The sequence below is a fragment of the Cornus florida genome, unplaced genomic scaffold, assembly GCF_030987335.1.
Source record: "Cornus florida cultivar Cherokee Brave unplaced genomic scaffold, ASM3098733v1 CherokeeBrave_3.0.0_Hap2_Chr08, whole genome shotgun sequence".
In the NCBI taxonomy this organism is placed as follows: Eukaryota; Viridiplantae; Streptophyta; class Magnoliopsida; order Cornales; family Cornaceae; genus Cornus; species Cornus florida.
In genome coordinates, this window is record NW_026775578.1 from 77,744,993 (window position 1) to 77,763,616 (window position 18,624).

Consider the following 18,624-nt stretch of genomic DNA (forward strand, 5'->3'; position numbering starts at 1 on the left):
ACAACATCCCTAACTTGGCTTATGTTTCATTTGGATACCTTTTGTATAATTTTGACATGCAAGTGTTGGCATTATATAGCTCTTTTGAAGTAGTTAATGTATAACTTGTTTAGAAGCATGCTTTGCTTCCTTTTGGATGTGTAATATGAACTTAAGTACTCTATTTCTAATTTAATTTGTATGTAATGAGGCCAAGGGCCAAGATATTTCTATATATGTAAAGGATGTCATTTTTCAGCATGTTTTTATCTTCTTGACATACCTTGCACTCGGGGGCATTTAGGTTATTTTACATTGATTTTTATTTTTGGTTTGGACCATAGTTCATCAGAGGACTCATTTTTATAGGGGGTCACTTTACAAATTTTTTTTTCCAAAAAGTCCTGTTTTAGCCCTGAAAATCAAGTGTTTTTGAAAAATGCTTTTTCTTCTTGACATACCTTTCACTCTAGGGCATTTTGGTCATTTTACGTTGATTTTTATTCTTAATTTGGACCATGGTTGATCAGAGGACTCATTTTTAGGAGGGTTTCTTCATAAACCTTTTCCAAAAAGTCCCGTTTTAGCCTTGAAAATCATGTGTTTTAAAAAAAATGACTATTCACAGCCAAATCGATGGTACAGGGCACATTTTGGCAACATTTTTGTAAAACTTCAAAAATTCATATTTTCTTTGTTCTAACTCCAAATCAAGTGATTTTTAAGTCAAAGATTATTAATTTTTCGTTGTCTATCCAATGGTATACATGCTAGCATCCATTTTTGTTTAAAATGACCATTTTACCCCTTGTGGCATCTTTAACCGTTTTAAACCCTAACTTCCGCATTTGCTTCTTTTTGAGCCTCGTGATCTCTTAGGAGGTCACTTTGCCATTTTAGAGGTGGTGTCCATCTCTAGAGACCTTTTTTTTTTTTTTTTTTTTTTTTTTTTTTTGTTGTTTTCACGTTTCGGACTCGTTATATGATCAGTTTTTGGGTTACTCGCTGACGCACCGGGTTCTTTGAAATTCGGGCCGTCGCAACTGGTCATAGTTCTCTTCCACAAACATTTAAGTAATGATTCATTTATTTGGCCAAATGACCTTGGTTCTTCTTTGGAAAGTGTCCCACTCTTCTAATTCCATGGAAGCATCATTAAATACCCTAAATCAATTATCTTAATTGAATTTGAGGATAAAAACCTAAAAATAAGAGAAACACAAAAACAATATCAAAGCATAAAATATAAACAACTTAACAAACTAAAATAAATAAATAAGAGGACTTTAATGTGAAACGTTAGGCGCTTATCAATTGGACTTTAACTATACATTTTTCTCTCTAAACAAATACCTTTCCTTCTTTCGATTTGTTGCTATTTTTTTTTTTTTTTGGATCCATTAGTTTTTTCCCCCTTTGAGCCGCAACCAAAAAAGAAGACACACACACACACACACACACACACATATATATATATATATATATAAGAGATGAAAGATGTAGAAAGGTTAGAGGAAGAAAAAGGGTGTTGGACCACTAATCAGTGATAGTGATGCAAGGAGAAGGGAGGGATGGAAATTGGTAGTTTAGGAATTTTAATTTTTTCAATACAAGAAGTCAGCAAATTCTGTCATTGACTGGCGTTGATAGTGACTGAAGGAGGTTTGTGTAGGATAGTTTTATTTTTAGAAGAAGTTCGAGTAATTTCTCAAACTACAGAAAAATTCTTCTAATTATGGTAAATCATAGGGGAGGTCCGTGTTATTTTGTTATTTTTAATAATAACATATATATATATATTTGAATAAAATAGTTTTGTCTTATTTTCAAAAACCAAAAATTCATGAATAAAGTTGATGTTAGTGATTTTGAAGGTTTCACCACCACCTTTATGCTCGAAGGAGAAATTATTAGTTGGTCTTAATCTATTTGACACTTGATGGACTAATTGAATGACAACTCTTTGATCATGGCACTTTGTAATATATTAGTATACTCTTGTGGGATTATTTTTTCAATCCGATTTAACTGGTCCATTAAGTGTCAATAGTTGATAATCATCTAATAATTTCTATGCCTCAACACAGAGTCAAGCCCACTAAATATATAAATCAGTGTAATAAAAGATTTGGACAACACTTTTATTTCATTATTTTTATCATCATCATCTTAGCAAAATAAGGGGAGGGGAACTTGAACACGGCACATCTATTCAAGCGCTAAATGATCTACCAACTGAGCCACTAGGCTAGTAAAAGATCAGCTAATGTGCTATATATATGAAACAACATCAAATATCAAGCCTCTTCGGTTCAATTTTATGATTTTCAATTCTAAAAACTTAATTAAAAATATTTGCTTTAAAAATTGAATGCTTCATGAGGTTTCTTTATCATCCAAATTAAATAAAGAAAAATGAGAAATGACTCTTTCCTTCAAATCATACCATTTTTATAAAAAAAAAAAATAAATAAATAAAAAATAAAGAAGAAGAAGAAGAAATGCTCCTAGCTTTATGAACTTGGCAATTTTGTTTTGATTATTCCAATTTTTAAATCTTTAGGATATTGTAAATATTTTTGAATATAACCACACACTACATTTTTTTTTTTAAGACAAGAAATTTTAGAAGTTAAATTAATATATGCAGATGTTCCAAGTCTAATCCACTGGTCTATCGCACATATCAAAACTTATGTAAGTAGCATCTCAAAAAAATAAAAATAAAAATGCCTCCGTGTGTGTGTCAAAAATGCCATTGTTTTAAATGGTTGTATTAAGTTCACTTTGTGTGTTCGCTTAAAATTTTAAGTAAAAGATATTCAGACCTATTATTTATTTTTAGGGTAAATTGCATTGACACTCCCTAAGGTTTTGGTTAACGCCATTTAGTCGATCGTTAATGACTTTTTTTACATTGACATCTACTGAGGTTTAAAAAAACATGCATTAACACCTCATCCAGACCTCATAAACCATATGAAATTACCTTCCTTTTAACTTGTCAACAACTCCATTTAAATTATGAAATTACAAATTTAACCTCCTACCTAAATTTAATAAACGAAACTAACTTCTTCATCTCTTCTATATATTTAGATATAGTTTATATATAATAATACTATACCACATAACCACCACCACAACATAAAAATTAAAAAAAATAAAAAAAATAGAAAAATTAATTTTTTTTGAAATATCAAGATAAAATATATACCACTATAACCACCCGCACCAGAACCAGCACCACTACACCCAAACACCATAGTAGAAGAAAAAAAATATATAAAAAACAACCATGGCCAACCCATACTTATACGTCCCAAATGCCACTAAAGGGTTAAAAAGTAATTTCATAACGAGAAAAGACCAACATAACCACTACAACTACACCCAAACCACACTACAACAACCACCACCAGAGTAAAAAAAAATTAAAAACAACCCTGGCTAAGCTATACCCACCACAACGGGGTGGGGGGATGGGAAGTGTTGGCGATTAGGTACTAAAAAAAAATGAGGGTAGTTTTGTCAATCAATTGGGTTGATTTTTTTTTTTAAAATTAATTAAATTAAATAATTAGGGACAAAAATTAGTTTTGAAACTACATGCCTCTCATGGTTAAAAAAAAGTCGTATCTTCGTCATAACCTTCACAGCTCGGTCCTTTGTTTCTTGTTTCTTCTTCGTCCCGAACTATCTAATCTCTTCCACCGACGCTCGTGATCAAATTGGTGTATCTACGGTTGTTGAGTGCAAACCCTAAGGGGCTTTTTTTTTTGCAGGTTTTTAAAATTTCGCAGTTAACCCAGTTTAAAACATAGAAATAGAAAATAAGATTAGCCCCAACTGAACGCACAAGATTGATCAAATATGGAGAACTCAGCCTCGGCGGCGGCAGCAGGAGGAGGTGGTGGCGGAGTCGTCAACGGTATGATTATCCCTCAAAATCAAAGTGGGGATGGTTCAACAGCAACAGTAACGGACTTGGATCCGAAGCAAAACCTGAACCAAGTAATAAACTCCATACAGAAGACGCTGGGACTCCTCCACCAACTCTACCTCACCGTCTCTTCGTTCAACGTGGCCTCTCAACTCCCCCTCCTCCAACGCCTGTATGTATCTCTTCCTTTCTTTCTATCAAACAAACCCTAGATTTGATTTCTTTGGAAAAAAAATTCTTTCTTTTTTCGATTCAATTCTTAATTGAATTTGTTTTGTTTTTGCAGGAATTCTCTTGTTATGGAGCTGGATAACATGATGAAATTGTCGGAAAAGTGCGACATCCAGGTCCCCATGGAGGTCCTCAAGTTAGTCTTTTTCTTTTTCTCCTCTCTCTCTCTCTCTCTCTCTCTCTCTCTCTCTTTTTATTTTTTCCCTGGTCTTGTAGTTTACATTATTATCTCTTTAATTTGTGATAATCGATTATTATTGTATGTCTAGTTTAATTGATGATGGAAAAAATCCCGATGAATTCACAAGGGATGTTATAAATAGCTGCATCGCCAAAAATCAGATCACCAAAGGCAAAACGGATGCCTTCAAGGTTACTCTTTTACTCTAATTTCGCTTCCTACCTAATAATTTCACAATTCTACTTCTTCTCATTGTTACCACTGCTTTCTTTACCCCTTTGTGTAATATATAATTCATTTTACCTCACTTAATTATCTACAATCTTGTGCTCCAATGTTATGGATAGCAATGATCTTATGTTATGCAATTCTTAAACCATTTTTTGTCATCATTTTTGCAATGATCTTATGCTTTTTTTCCCATAATCAATGAATAAAACATGGAAATTTTCTTCCTTTATTAAACCTCTTCATCAAGTTTCTGCACAAAGAACTGTTTTTATCATTGATCTTCTGTAATGGGTTATAAATTTGAAAGATTCTTATCAATATATATATATATATATATATATATATTTGAATGACACTACTGTACTATAAATACCACAGATCATTTATCTTCATACTGGTTTCTGCATGGTTTTTCATTAATTAATTATTGATAATAACTCTTCTATTTTTTATTATATTATAAAATTCATTTTTCCTTGTGTTTAATGCTAATTAACATGATCCAAGTTCCCCTTTTGAACGCTTTTCTAATATACTTTTTACTTATCAAAAAAAAAACATGATCCAAGTCCTTTCTAATCCTTTTCCCCATTTCTGCAAGTTAGACATCTTTAGACTGATACTGAACTTTTGTACCGAAGTTCAATGAAGACCATCATTTGTGCAATATTTAACTTTATCTTTTTTCTTTGTAGCTTCCTTATTAAGCAGTTTTTGTTTTCCAGTAATTCCCTAATATTTAATACATCTGTCAAGTTTTGTGTCATACGTTTAAATGAACTGAGGTGGCAGTAAGTGAGATTATACAGAGTTGGTAGGACTACACATGGAGTGTTTTCTTGAATGATCGTATTTATAGTTTCTTCTGTGTATATGGACTGATAATTGGCATTTTTGCCTGGTTAAAAGCAAAAAACTTACTGTTTAGTATGACTCATGAACATTGTGTGCCTTCAAAGCCTTCCTTTACCATTTGTTGTATCAGATTGTAGGGGATATAAATTCTCTTTGTACACAATATGATGGATATAATAGAGCTAATCTTGGCCCAATAGTTTTCATATGATATCTTACTGTTGTGCTACAAGTGTTAATATGATTCATGCACATTCCAATGGCTCCTTTTGTTGCAGATTATTATAATTCTTTGTGTTAATTCTATTTTACATATATTATACTTACATACTGTTGATTTCTTCAACTAAGCAGTCTAAGCTTTAAGAATTCTGCATTCTTTACAGGGTTTTCGCAGGCATCTCCTAGAGGAACTTGAACAGGCATTCCCTGATGAAGTGGAAGGTTACAGAGAGATACGCGCAGCTTCTGCTGCTGTAAGCAACATTTCTCATTAAGTTTGTTTCAATATGTTGTTCATTCAATTATGATATTGCCAGGTGTCAAGTTTACCCCGAGAAGAAGTTCCTGTCATCCCCCTTCTACATGTGTTTGTATATACGTGCATGTGTGTATGTATGCATGCATATATCCACCCCCCTCCACCAAACCCTAAGCCCTGATGTTTTTTGTATAACTGCTACTACCCCTTCTGTCATGCCCCGCTCCCTGCAGTCACGTGAGATAGCTAACAACCACGAAAATGACATAACACCTCAAAGTTCTTCTAAAGAGAAATGCACTATAATGTAATAGTAGCAATAATGCTACCAAAATATTCTTAACTCTCAAAGTCTAAAGTCTTTCATGTAGACAGAACCTATACATTCCAGATTAAATACATGATTCAGAAGTCCATATAGCATTGTAAGACTTTGAGAGTTTAAAGGCTCTATTTGGCCTTGTCTGGCTTGTGGGGTTTGCGTTCCCCTTTTGAATGCTTTTATTTATTTATATACAATTAGTCACATACATAACATTATAAGAAAATGTACGTCAATCTCTTCAAAAGGTTTGAAGTGATTCTGCTAATGTAAATATCATATGTGACACGTGAGAGACCAACAGATTAGGCGGATGAATAAAAGTGAGCTACCAGATTTGGTATTCACAAGTGCTGGCACCTATACTTTTTTTTAATTTTTTTAATAAATACAAACTTACACCATAAGCTTTGTTAGTCCCTTATTCAAGATTAGGTGGGTCATGAAACTTCCCTTGTGAAAATTTGCTGAGCCGATTGTACTACTTTATATTATATACCCCCATGAATCCAGTTGTCTCATGCCAAAACCCTTCACATAAAGTTGTGTAGTCCAAATGAGTGCATGGGTCGAACATGTGGCATGCCATCTTAGTGTTGGCACACCTGTCACATTCAACCACACACTTGCTTCTTATATTCTACAAGGCTCCACAACACCTGGCATTAATTAATCACTACCATCACTCACCAAAGCATCTCATTTTTGAACTCGGGATATTACACCTTCCAATTGTTCGTACTTGGAAACATGAAAAAATTTGTCCAAGGAGGGGCTGATCCTTCCCATTACCCAACAAAAAAAGGCATAACAAGAGTTACTCTTACCTTTATGAATAGAATTTTCCTCCCCCTCAAGACCGCCTATTTCTCTTTTTGCCAAATACGACACATCCAACATAAAGGATCTGTATATAAAAATGGAAAAAGAGAAAGAAAAAGATTATAAAGGTGTATTTTAAGCTTTCCTCCTCCTGAGCTTTTTCTTCTTTCTCCAAGTAAGGAGTGAATCTGCCACTGTACAGGGGAATAGCCTTGACACCCCAAATATGCCAGCACAACGAATTATAGCTCTCTTGCCACTTGACAATGAATAAGCAATTGCTCCATCACTGCTGTCCTCTTTTCACATAACACCAGTTAGGACTTGGGAGTGATTTTTTATTATTTTTCTTTTTTCTCTACCTTAGGTTATCAGTGGTCCGAATCTTCCCATGAACCATTGTTGATGCAAAAAAATCCCCATTTGAAGCAAAAAAACCTCATTGGAAGGAGCAGCATTGGAGCCCCTCCTGCTATCCACGGACTTGATTTTATTAGAACTGTATAAAATGACTTCACCTCAAAACACATATTTCAATGCCCCATATCATGTCATCCCTTTCTGTTGGGAATCCACCTTAATATGAATGGAGCCCAATAACTCACTCACCTCCTCAATCTCCCAATCGTTCACATCTCTCCCACACCCCATTTCATACAATCTCACGCATTCCTACTATAATCCGCCATTAGGGCATTCTCACTTGCTAATGCATATGCTAGTTAAAGAATATATTTAGTCCTTTTTGCTTTCTGTGTGGATGTGTGTTTATTTGTTTATATATATATGTGGCTCTAATATCTTAACATCTGGTTCAGGAATCAAAACGGCTTGCCCAAGCACAAAGCATATTACCAAATGGAGATGTGAAGATCAAGCCCGAGCTTTAAGAACCTAGGTCATTGACAAATCAGGATAATTTAGCCTATTTATGTATTACAATATCTGTTGGTTAGATTAACTCTGATCTTATTTGGCTGATTTTGTTGGTTGAATTTCTTTAGTGCACACCCAATATATGTTATAATGGTGTGACTTCTTGTAACTTTAGAATAGTTCATTCTCTATGAACTCTCAGAATGATGTATAAACTCTCAGAATGAAATGTCATCTATTTCAGCATTCAATTTAAAACTATTTTCTTCTGAAAGTCCAGTAAAATATAATATTACCATCTTCCCTTTCACATTTGTAAAACACGAATCAATTAAAAGTTGTTTGTTTGTGCTCGTGTATTCGATTCATGAGCCAGATGTCCAAGGACAAATTTAGGCAAATTTAAGCATATTATGTTTTAATGTGTCATTTTAGTGATGAGCCAGATGGCAAAGGAAAAATATAGGCAAATTTAAGCATATTATGTTTTAATGTATCATTTTAGTAATGGTGCTGTGTAAAATTATCAAATTCAAATATTTGCCAAATGGGTAAATTACACATACCTTTCATATGGGTTGTCATAATTATATGCACCTCCCTTATTGTTAGAGCTATTATTCGAACATTTCCTAAAAATGAAACTAACTTCCACTGATCTCCCTCTTGCTATGGTCAATGTGAGTCAGTAACGGATTTTGCTGATGTCATGTACTGAATAAAGTGAAATTCTCATATTATCCTTCGTCCATCTCCTTTATCAAAGATGATACTATAGTTATTTATCACAACTTGAGGGTATTTTAGTAAATTAGATAAATTTGTTAGTGCATTTAATGGTCCACACTAGGAAGGGAGGGGTTAGTTTCGTTTTTAAGAAATGTCTTGAGTAATTATGACAAACCATAAGAGAAATTTCTGTAATTATGATAAACCATAGAGGAGGTCTATATAATTAGCCCCTTCCTGGATGTTATTACTTATCAAAAATAGTTCCTAGATATGATCCCAATTCAATATTTAAAACCACAGGAGAGAGGAATTTATGTTATCTATTGCCTCTATTGGCCGAACATATAAATTGACAACATGGCTCATGGAGAATTGGTGACTGTTGAAATATTTGGTTTATTTGCAAGAAAAACCCATGCATTGTACAAGTTTTGTAAGCCGCCCGCTGCATTGGGAGTATCCTACAATATTTTCAATAGTTAAGGAACAACGTGCAAAAAAAACTTGTATAGTATTTTATTTTTTTAATTAACCCGGGATGTCCGGGATGGCACGAACCCTTAGAGCCCATCAACAACTTGACTAATCTCCGAGGACCCGGAAGGACACCTCCCCACCCGAGTCGGGTAAGTCACTATAAGGGCAACGGAGGCTGATCACAAAGAACACTCAATGAGACTCGAACAGACTTTGAACTTATTAAGTTCCAAAGTTCAGCAAGTAAATCACTCAGCCATATCCGAAGTGGATTATAGTAAATTTTTTATTCATCAACTTATATGTAAAATGCTAGTGCCTTATGGTAATAACCATGTATGTAAGTTTGGTCACATGTGAACTTCAGCATACATATAATTTTATAATTTATAGTAATATTATTCGTGACAATTATATTGTCCGTGTGTAATATATAGATATATATTATTCGGCAATTAATGGAAAATATTTCCTTAAGCACTATGACAATCACAATTGATGAGGTAAGCGTGATAGTCGTTCCAAATGGTCTAGCGGTACCAGACTCCTATTTCTCTAAAGGAGGTGAGAAATTCGAGTCTCAATAGAGGTACGTGTGTGTGAGTACCACCAACTACAAAAAAAAAAAGAAGTTTGGACTTTGGATGTAAAATATATATATATTTTTTGGTGTTTGATTGTCAAAAATTTAAGTAAAATATTGATCAAGTAAAAATATTATATTAAAATTAAACAAAAATAACTTACCCATTAATTTTTGATAAATTATTTTATACTTTCAACCTGATAACTTGATTACAATTTCGATTTAGACTTTTGCTAAACACTAAAATATGAAATTAAAAAAAAAAAAAAAAAAAATATCTAAAAAAGAAAAATAAATTTTATGAAAGATATTCGTCAAAACTTGCTTACTCTGTTGATGTTCATGTGGTATTTATGTTGGCCTTTGCCGAACAGCAAAAAATAGAAAGAATTTACCTTAATATCGTCGAAACAAAGGGACCCTACTCTGTTCGTGTTCATGTTTTGTCTAATTTGCAAGGACTTTGCTCCCAACGAGGATCACGGAGAATACAAACTATTTTTATGCTAAGGTGGTGTGTGATGCTTCCTATTCCTATCCTAAAAAAACACTCATTTTGGGTTGAAAAACAACTAATTGAACCAAGGAAAATTCAATCCTACATCAAGCATCTAAACCCACTCAGATATATTGCCATTTAATACTCATTCTTGTATCCAACAGCTCCACTGCCTTATTCATCCGGAGTACATCTTCTAAGCCTTATTCATACACGGGAATGTTTTCTGATCAAGCAGTATTCAAAATTAGTTCCCTAAAAACTCATGGAAGAATCAACAGGCCTCTTCTGGTCTAAGGTCACCCCAGTATTTTGGATCTGTGCCTATTTCCCACATATTGATCAACATTTTTGTTTTTTTGGGTATATCTGTTGGCGCGGTTTTTGGTCTTACGCCGGTCTATAGACTCTTGTGGGCGTGCCAGAGTATTTGTATAAAACACTCAAAATTATAATTGAATACTAGCCTATCCCTTTTTCCGTGACTATATGAGAGTTCTTCGGATTCTAAATGAGTGGGAGAGAGAATAGTAAGAACTCCCAACAAGGTTCTTTTATGCCTTAGTGCAAGAACTTTTTATCTAAGGTGTTTAAAAGAAATAAAAATGCAGTGAAAAGTAAATGAAAATGAATTGGTTGAATTTAAATTGACGGTAAAGAAAGACGGCTGAATGAAAATTGACTGAAAAGTAAATGGCTGAATTGAAATAGATAACAAGAATTTAATCAATTGCTATTTAATTAAAAACATTTTGAATTGAAATAACATAATTAAAACTGCAGTGACAAGAATTTAATCAATTGCCAGTAAAAGGAATGACAAGAATTTAATCAATTGTCATTTAATTGAAAACATTTTGAATTGAAATAACATAATTAAAATTGGCAGAATGGAAATTGTATGAAAAGTAAGGGAATGAAATAAACTGGCCGAATTAACATGACACGAATCTGATCAAAGATTGGCCATTGAATCCGTTTGTATGAAACAAATGGCTGATAATGTAAATAGCATAATTAAAGCATTGCAAAAGAAAATTAAGTTACTGGAACTTAGGCCATGTTTGGTGTGGGTGAATGGAATCAAATCAAAGGCAATGGAATGATTTTCTTTCCATTCTTGTGTTTGGTGTGGGCTATTAAAGGTGGAATCATCATTCTCCACCATTCTTGGAGAATGGTCATTCCACCAAAATCATTCATTCTCTTTACCAATGGAATGGGCATTCCATTCTCACATGGAATAGGATTAACCAAAAAAAAAAAAAAAATCAAATAACCTATTCATCATTCCTTTTCTAAATCAAACCCATCTCTGTTCTCTTCCAACCTATTCGTCTCTCACTACACCTTGTCTCACCATCGCTGTTGTCTTCCTCTCTCATTATAGATTCGTCTTCCTCTCTCACTACAGATTCGTCTTCCTCCGTCTTCCTCTCTCACTACCCCTTATCTCACCGCTGCCTCTCTCACGACAGATTCATCTTCCTCCGTCTTCCTCTCTCACTACCCCTTATCTCACCTTTGCCGCCAGAGACCACAACACAACCTAACCCAACCCAACCGCCTCTCTCGTCTCCAAGTACTGGTTTCACCTTCGTCATCTCCCTCCGCTGTCTTCCTTTGCCGCCGGAGACAGATCCATCTTCCTCTCTCTCTATCTCACCACTGCCACCGGAGACCCTCCACCTACAACTGCAAATAAAAATTGGCATAATTCCATCCACCATGTTGCAATCTGATGTTATGTCAAAACTGTAAATATTTTTAATTTGGGATTATGTTGCCTCCCCTTTCGATCACCTTCTTCTCAACATGGCATCTTCTTACCTTCTTGCCGTAATCTTCAACAGCTTGCCCCAAATTGACGTTAATCTTCAACAGCTTGCCCTAAATTGACGTTAATTTTTTTGTTAAATTTTTTTTTTTCTTTTAAGTTAAAATTTTTTATTCATGATAAAGGGTAATTTGGAGATATCAATATAAATTAATTCCATTTCAACTTTTAATTTGGTTCAATCAAACACGTGAATGAGAATTAGCATTCCATATTTGCAACCAAACACTAGAATGGAATGGTAGCTTCATTCCATTCCCACTCTATTTCATTCTTACACACCAAACTAGCCCTGAGTTTCTTTGAATTAAAATTGCCATTTGGACAAAAGAAATAAAGAATTGATAAGATGACGTAGAGTCAATTGAATAAATTTTGATTCATGTTTTGTGGGTGGTGCTAGATAATTGGAATGAATTACAATACTTCTATTTATAGAAGTTCTGATCAACTTATTCCTCTAATTATTTGCTCTAAAATATCTCCTTCCTTGATTTTCTCTCCTTTGTAATTCAAATTGGGTTTGATGTTGACTTGGTCTTTTTCTTCAAATAAACTTCCCCTCTCCTATAATATACAGATTCATCTCCATCATAGCCTTCCTTTTGAATTAGTCAAAACCCATATTCCTTATTTGCCTCCAACTAAGTCAAAATTGGAGCTTCCTTATCATAACTAGACTTTCCATCCTTGTTTGTAGGGCTTTAGTTATTGACCCACTGCCAAATTCCAATATTTCCTTCTAAGCAAGCAAATATGCTATGAAGTAGTCAACTATTTGTTGCTAAAATTCAGCGACCTCCATTTAGCTTGGCAACCAAACAATATATCAAATATAATTCCACGTGTCACCTCATTTTTCTCCAATAATTTCCATACGGCCAATCCTCATGGTGCCATGTTGAAAATATTTGTCACCTTATCATTGGTCCACGTCATCGCTAAGATGGCTGTAAAGTTTTGGTGCCAACAATATCATATCCGTTAATTTCACATTTTGCGGTTAATTCTCTTGGTACCAAAGGCCTCGAAGGTGTAATCTCAGAGTTTCTTTGACAATCGATTTTTAAATCTTGAATGTCCGACTCATCAATTTTGCTCTTTCCTGTAAGGGCCTCCCTGACCTCATCTTGTGCCTTCTCCAGTACTCTTGGCTTCTTTAGTAGCTCTGACATCGCCCATTCTATGTTTGATGCGGAAGTCTCACTCCCACCTTTGACAATTTCCTTAAAAAAAAAAAAAAAAATGGAAAAAAAAAAAGAAAAGAAAAAAAAAAGGAAGAGTAAAAAAAAGAAAGTTATCATTAGTTAGCTAAATTATAGTAGCACTTAAGTTTAAGGGTGAATTACACTCACACCACCTGAGGTTTGGGTGTATTACACTCGCTGGTTAAGATTGATCTTTTATTACACTGATCACCCCTTGAACCTTAAAAATCACCTAAAATGTCATTTCTGCCCATGTGTTTATAAAACAAAATAAATAAAAATATCTTATACAACAATTGACTCTCATAGCCTTTATCAAATTAGGGTTCCAAATTACACCGATCTTCTATCTCCTACCTTATATATATATACATATCTTCTTTAATCTAGCCATGGCTTCTGTTTCCACAGTGAGGCATCCATCACTCATCCATATCTCTCAATTTGGGTAGGATTTGTTTGGTAATACAATATATATATACAGCGCAATCGGTGTCGATGTATTGAAAAGGGATGGTAAAAGGATGGACAGCACAATGCATAAACTTTATCTCTATCTCTATTCATCAAGTTTTAACTCAACCTAGAGAAAGATGAAGATCCGAGAGTGCCATTAAAGTAGTTAATCAAGAGTCCAACCAAGAGTTCCATTGAAATTGTTGATGTAACGACCTAAACCCGGAGGTCCAGATCGCTAACCAGGTCCTAACCCGACCGGGAACACCTAAGGGTAAAATGGTTATTTCAAGATAAGTGAGAGGAGTGGATTGACTTTAAGTGAGTCAAATGATATCCATTTAGGTCATCATAGCCATATGAACCCATTTTGTATGGCTCAAGATGCAAGAACAATGTTTTTACATGATTAGCCCCTTCCGATTTAGAAAATTTTTGGAGTAGTCCACACTAAAATAGTCATAACTTCCTTTACGGTAGGAATTTTTTAGTAGAGTTGGTATCACTAGAAATATGACTCAAAATCCTTGAATTTAAACTCCAAATTTGACCCAATTTGGTTAAAAAATGAAGAAGATATGACCATTTGAAGTTGGGTCAAGAATTCTGGTGCGTTGAAGGCATCAGCCGGCTGAAAATGGAGGGTCAGCCGGCTGAAACCGAAACAACCTCCCTACATTCTGTCTAAGCCAAAAATATACCGTCGGTCAACTAGTTTATATCACCAGCAAGCCGATAGGCCCTGGGAGCTAAAAAATGGCCATTTTCTAGGTACTTAAGGCCTTGAACACACCCGGGGCTCATTTGTGGGCTTAAAAGTGTAGTGAACCTACCCCAAAACATCCAATTAACAAGGAAAAATAACCACAATTTGACATTATTTCATTCATACAATCATTATGGTAACGTGATACGACAATTGCAGTTAAAATAAGTCCGATTACATCATAAGATGGCCATATGAATAAATGTTCAAAATAAATATGTATAGCTATCCAAAATACATTTGAAGTAGTCTAAAAGAATTTAAATACAAGTCTAGACCTTTAAGGTAAGATTTACAATGCTTTACTAAAGAGAATCTGTCAACTAAGCCTTAGTTACAAAATTGTCGAAAGATGCTCCCGTCAACCTTAACTACACATGTGAGGGTTTGTCCTCAACCACGTCATTGCCATAACCAGAAAAATGTTAATGGAAGGGGTGAACACTGAGGCTTAGTAGAAGATGCCTAAGGCACCAACTTTAGATTCCCTTGAGCCACACATCACACATTGGGGATTAAAAGAAAATTGGGATCAGTGACATCAAAGGGAACTCAAATAAGTTTAACTCAAAACTCTTATTTTCCTTCAAAGATTTAATCTTTATACATTAAAATGGTCTAGTGACATAATAGGCACCTTGATTGAGGTACTTTCATTCAATGATTCAATCTTTACTCATTAAAACACTCTTCGGGGCGTCAAAGGGAACTTTAATAAGTTTAACTCAAAACTCTCATTTTCTTTCAAAGATTCAACATTGATACATTAAAAAGGTCTAGTGACATAATAGGTACCTTGATTGAGGTATTTTCATTCAAAGATCCAATCTTTACTCATTAAAACACTCTTTGTGACGTCAAAGGGAACTCGAATAAGTTTAACTCAAAACTCTCATTTTCTTTCAAAGATTTAATCTTTATAAATTAAAATGGTCTAGTGACATAATAGGAACCTTGATTGAGGTATTTTCATTTAAAGATTCAGTCTTTACTCATTAAAACACTCTTCGTGACGTCAAAGGGAACTCGAATATTTGTAGCTCAAAACACTCATTTTCTTTCAAAGAATCAATCTTTAGACATTAAAAAGGTCTAGTGACATAATAGGTACCTTGATTGAGGTAATTTCATTCAAAGATTTAATCTTGACTCATTCAAACACTCTTCGTGATGTTAAAGGAAACTCGAATAAGTGTAACTCAAAACTCTCATTTTCTTTCAAAGATTTAATCTTTATACATTAAATTGGTCTAGTGACATAACAGATACCTTGATTGTGGTATTTTCATTCAAATATTCAATATTTACTCATTAAAACACTCTTCGGGACGTCAAAGGGAACTCGAATAAGTTTAACTCAAAACTCTCATTTTCTTTCAAAGATTTAATCTTTATACATTAAAAAGTTCTAGTCACATAATAGGTACCTTTATTGAGGTATCTGCATTCAAAGATTCAATCTTTACTCATTAAAACACTCTTCCGATGTCTAAGGAAACTCGAATAAGTTTAACTCAAAACTCTCATTTTCTTTCAAAGATTTTATCTTTATACATTAAAATGGTCTAGTGACATAATATGTACCTTGATTGAGGTATTTCCATTCAAGAATTCAATCTTTACTCATTAAAACACTCTTTACAACGTCAAAGGGAACTTGAATAAGTTTAACTCAAAACTCTCATTTTCTTTCAAAGATTCAACATTTATACATTAAAAAGTTCTAGTGACATAATAGGTACCTCGATTGAGGTATTTTCATTCAAAGATTCAATCTTTACTCAATAAAATACTCTTCGGGACGTCAAAGGGAATTCAAAAAAGTTTAACTCAAAACTTTCAAAGATTCAATCTTTATACATTAAAAAGGTCTAGTGATATAATAGGTACCTTGATTGAGATAATTTCATTCAAAGATTAAATCTTTACCCATTAAAACACTCTTCGTGACGTCAAAGGGAATTCGAATAAGTTTAACTCAAAACTCTCATAATGGAAAACTTGAGACCAATAAGCATGCATTTCTTACAAATGTGATATTTTGTGCAAGGTGATCATTCACGTAAACGTAATATACATATTTACACGCATTCCAATGGCCTACGGCCTCAATAGTCGCTAAATACAAAATATCACCTATTAAACCTCAAATTTTGCCTAAAATGGCTTTTAAAAGAGAAACGTGAAACTAAAAATTTCCAAATGGTTTCAAATAACCGTTTGGCCCTTGGCCATACTTCATACATAAATAAAGAGACCCTATGGAAGTGCTAAAGCGCATTTCCCACACCCCATGCAAATTTAGTGAAGTTAAAACATGCCATTTTTCTATTTTTCAATAAAATAGCTTGAAAATAAAAGTATTTCAAATACAAAATAAATGTCCTTGGCCCATGACCTCATTACATATATGTCAAATGGTGCATTTAAGTGCTCATTACATATTTAGAACCAAATATACAAGTTCTGACATTTTAAATCAAAAATAACATTTCATGCTAACATTTGCAAAAATTAAATACTTCAAGTCCACAAAACGACCTAGGGATATTGTGCATCCTGAAACCGCATCTTCTTGCCTGAAACATGTCGCATTCAGCGAGGCGTGAGTAACCTGTATTACTCGTAGGGAATGAGCATGCACAGACCTAACTTTTTACAAGTTTATCACATTAATGTGAAACACTTCATAAGTTTCATACCACTTAACATCTATATCAAAAGTGAGAATCAGGGATCATCCTAAACTACTTTAAAAGATTCCTAGCATAAACCACAATATTTATACAAGTAAACAACGTAGGGGCATATGGTATAACGCAACAAGACATAGGTATTCAAAATTATCAACATGGAACCTAAAATGAGAAAACAACTAAAACAATTCATGCCACCTAATGTCTATGTTCCAAATGAGTCTAAGGAATCATCCTAGGCTACATTAAACAATTAATACCCAAATTACAATATCAATATAATTTTAACTAACATTAGAACTTTTAATATAACACATCAAAATATAGATTATCAAAATTATCCATTTGATACCTAAAGTGTGTAAACAACTAAATATTACAATTTAGTAAAAGTATAACTTCTAATACAACGTATCAAGGCGTAGATTATCAAAGTTAACAACTTGAAATCTAAAATGCGGAAACAACAAGTTATAGCAATTTAGTGCTATTAACTTGTATTGAAAAGCAAGGCATGCAAGTATACTAAGCACATGTATATTGTACCTAATTGAAATGTCAAACACCACATCACAAGCTATAAATAATCCATATTAAACAACTTGGTATTGAATGCAAAATCAAATAGTGGCGAAAAGGCAAGGATATACGGTCTCAATGACCAAACAAGTGATCTCGGGTTACTAGCCCTCAAGGTGCTACCAAGTGCGCACTAAACCCGGAATAAAACCTTATATTGGTGTTTTTGGGTTACTAGCCCCACCTAGTGAGCACTATAACCCCACCTAGTGAGCACTATATGTTGTTGGGGGAGCTCCCATCTCCCGTACTAGAGCCATGCCTTAGCCGTAACATATTCCAATGTCCGTGCAAACTTTCCTAAAATCAACAAGTTGTGCATCAAAGTATAATACATATACACAATACACTAGTCAACTACCATGCATAAACAAATCATGTAAAACACACAATATTCATCCTATGTCTTCAAGTTACAATGGCATACGACATGTCAAATATATGATGTGTATATAAACAAGTTAATATTATAACTTCTACTCATGGAATGCTATAATATAATCATACAACAAGTCCCAAATTTATAAATTAAGCATGAAAACAACATCAATACCTAATTACCTCAATGGAAGCATATAAATGGAATTTAATTAAATTAAATACTTAAATTCTCAAGATTACCAAGCAACTCCAAATATTCTAAAAATAATATAGGTCGAAGGTCATGGCAAGGCCTAGTTTAATATCACATTACAAGTTTTTTCTACCTAAATTGCAACTAGGTAAATTAAACTTTATATAAAAATAATAATTAAATAAAGTTCTCAACACTCATTCAAATATTCTCATTTTCATAATGTTAAAGAACATATTAAGGCCTAATTTAATATCACATTGCAAATTTATTCCATTACAAGTTTTTTCCAT

General features: G+C 33.7%; 1 protein-coding gene across 1 annotated transcript; it reads left to right on the forward strand.

Annotated features, from left to right (window-relative positions):
* Positions 1–3,609: 3,609 nt before the first annotated feature.
* Positions 3,610–8,179, forward strand: LOC132268162 (mediator of RNA polymerase II transcription subunit 10b-like). Its single transcript, XM_059768928.1, has 5 exons — positions 3,610–4,094; positions 4,209–4,289; positions 4,423–4,525; positions 5,807–5,896; positions 7,864–8,179. The coding sequence occupies exons 1-5, from the start codon at positions 3,853–3,855 to the stop codon at positions 7,933–7,935; spliced, it is 588 nt and encodes a 195-aa protein (XP_059624911.1). The 5' UTR covers positions 3,610–3,852; the 3' UTR covers positions 7,936–8,179.
* The last annotated feature ends 10,445 nt before the right edge of the window (positions 8,180–18,624 follow it).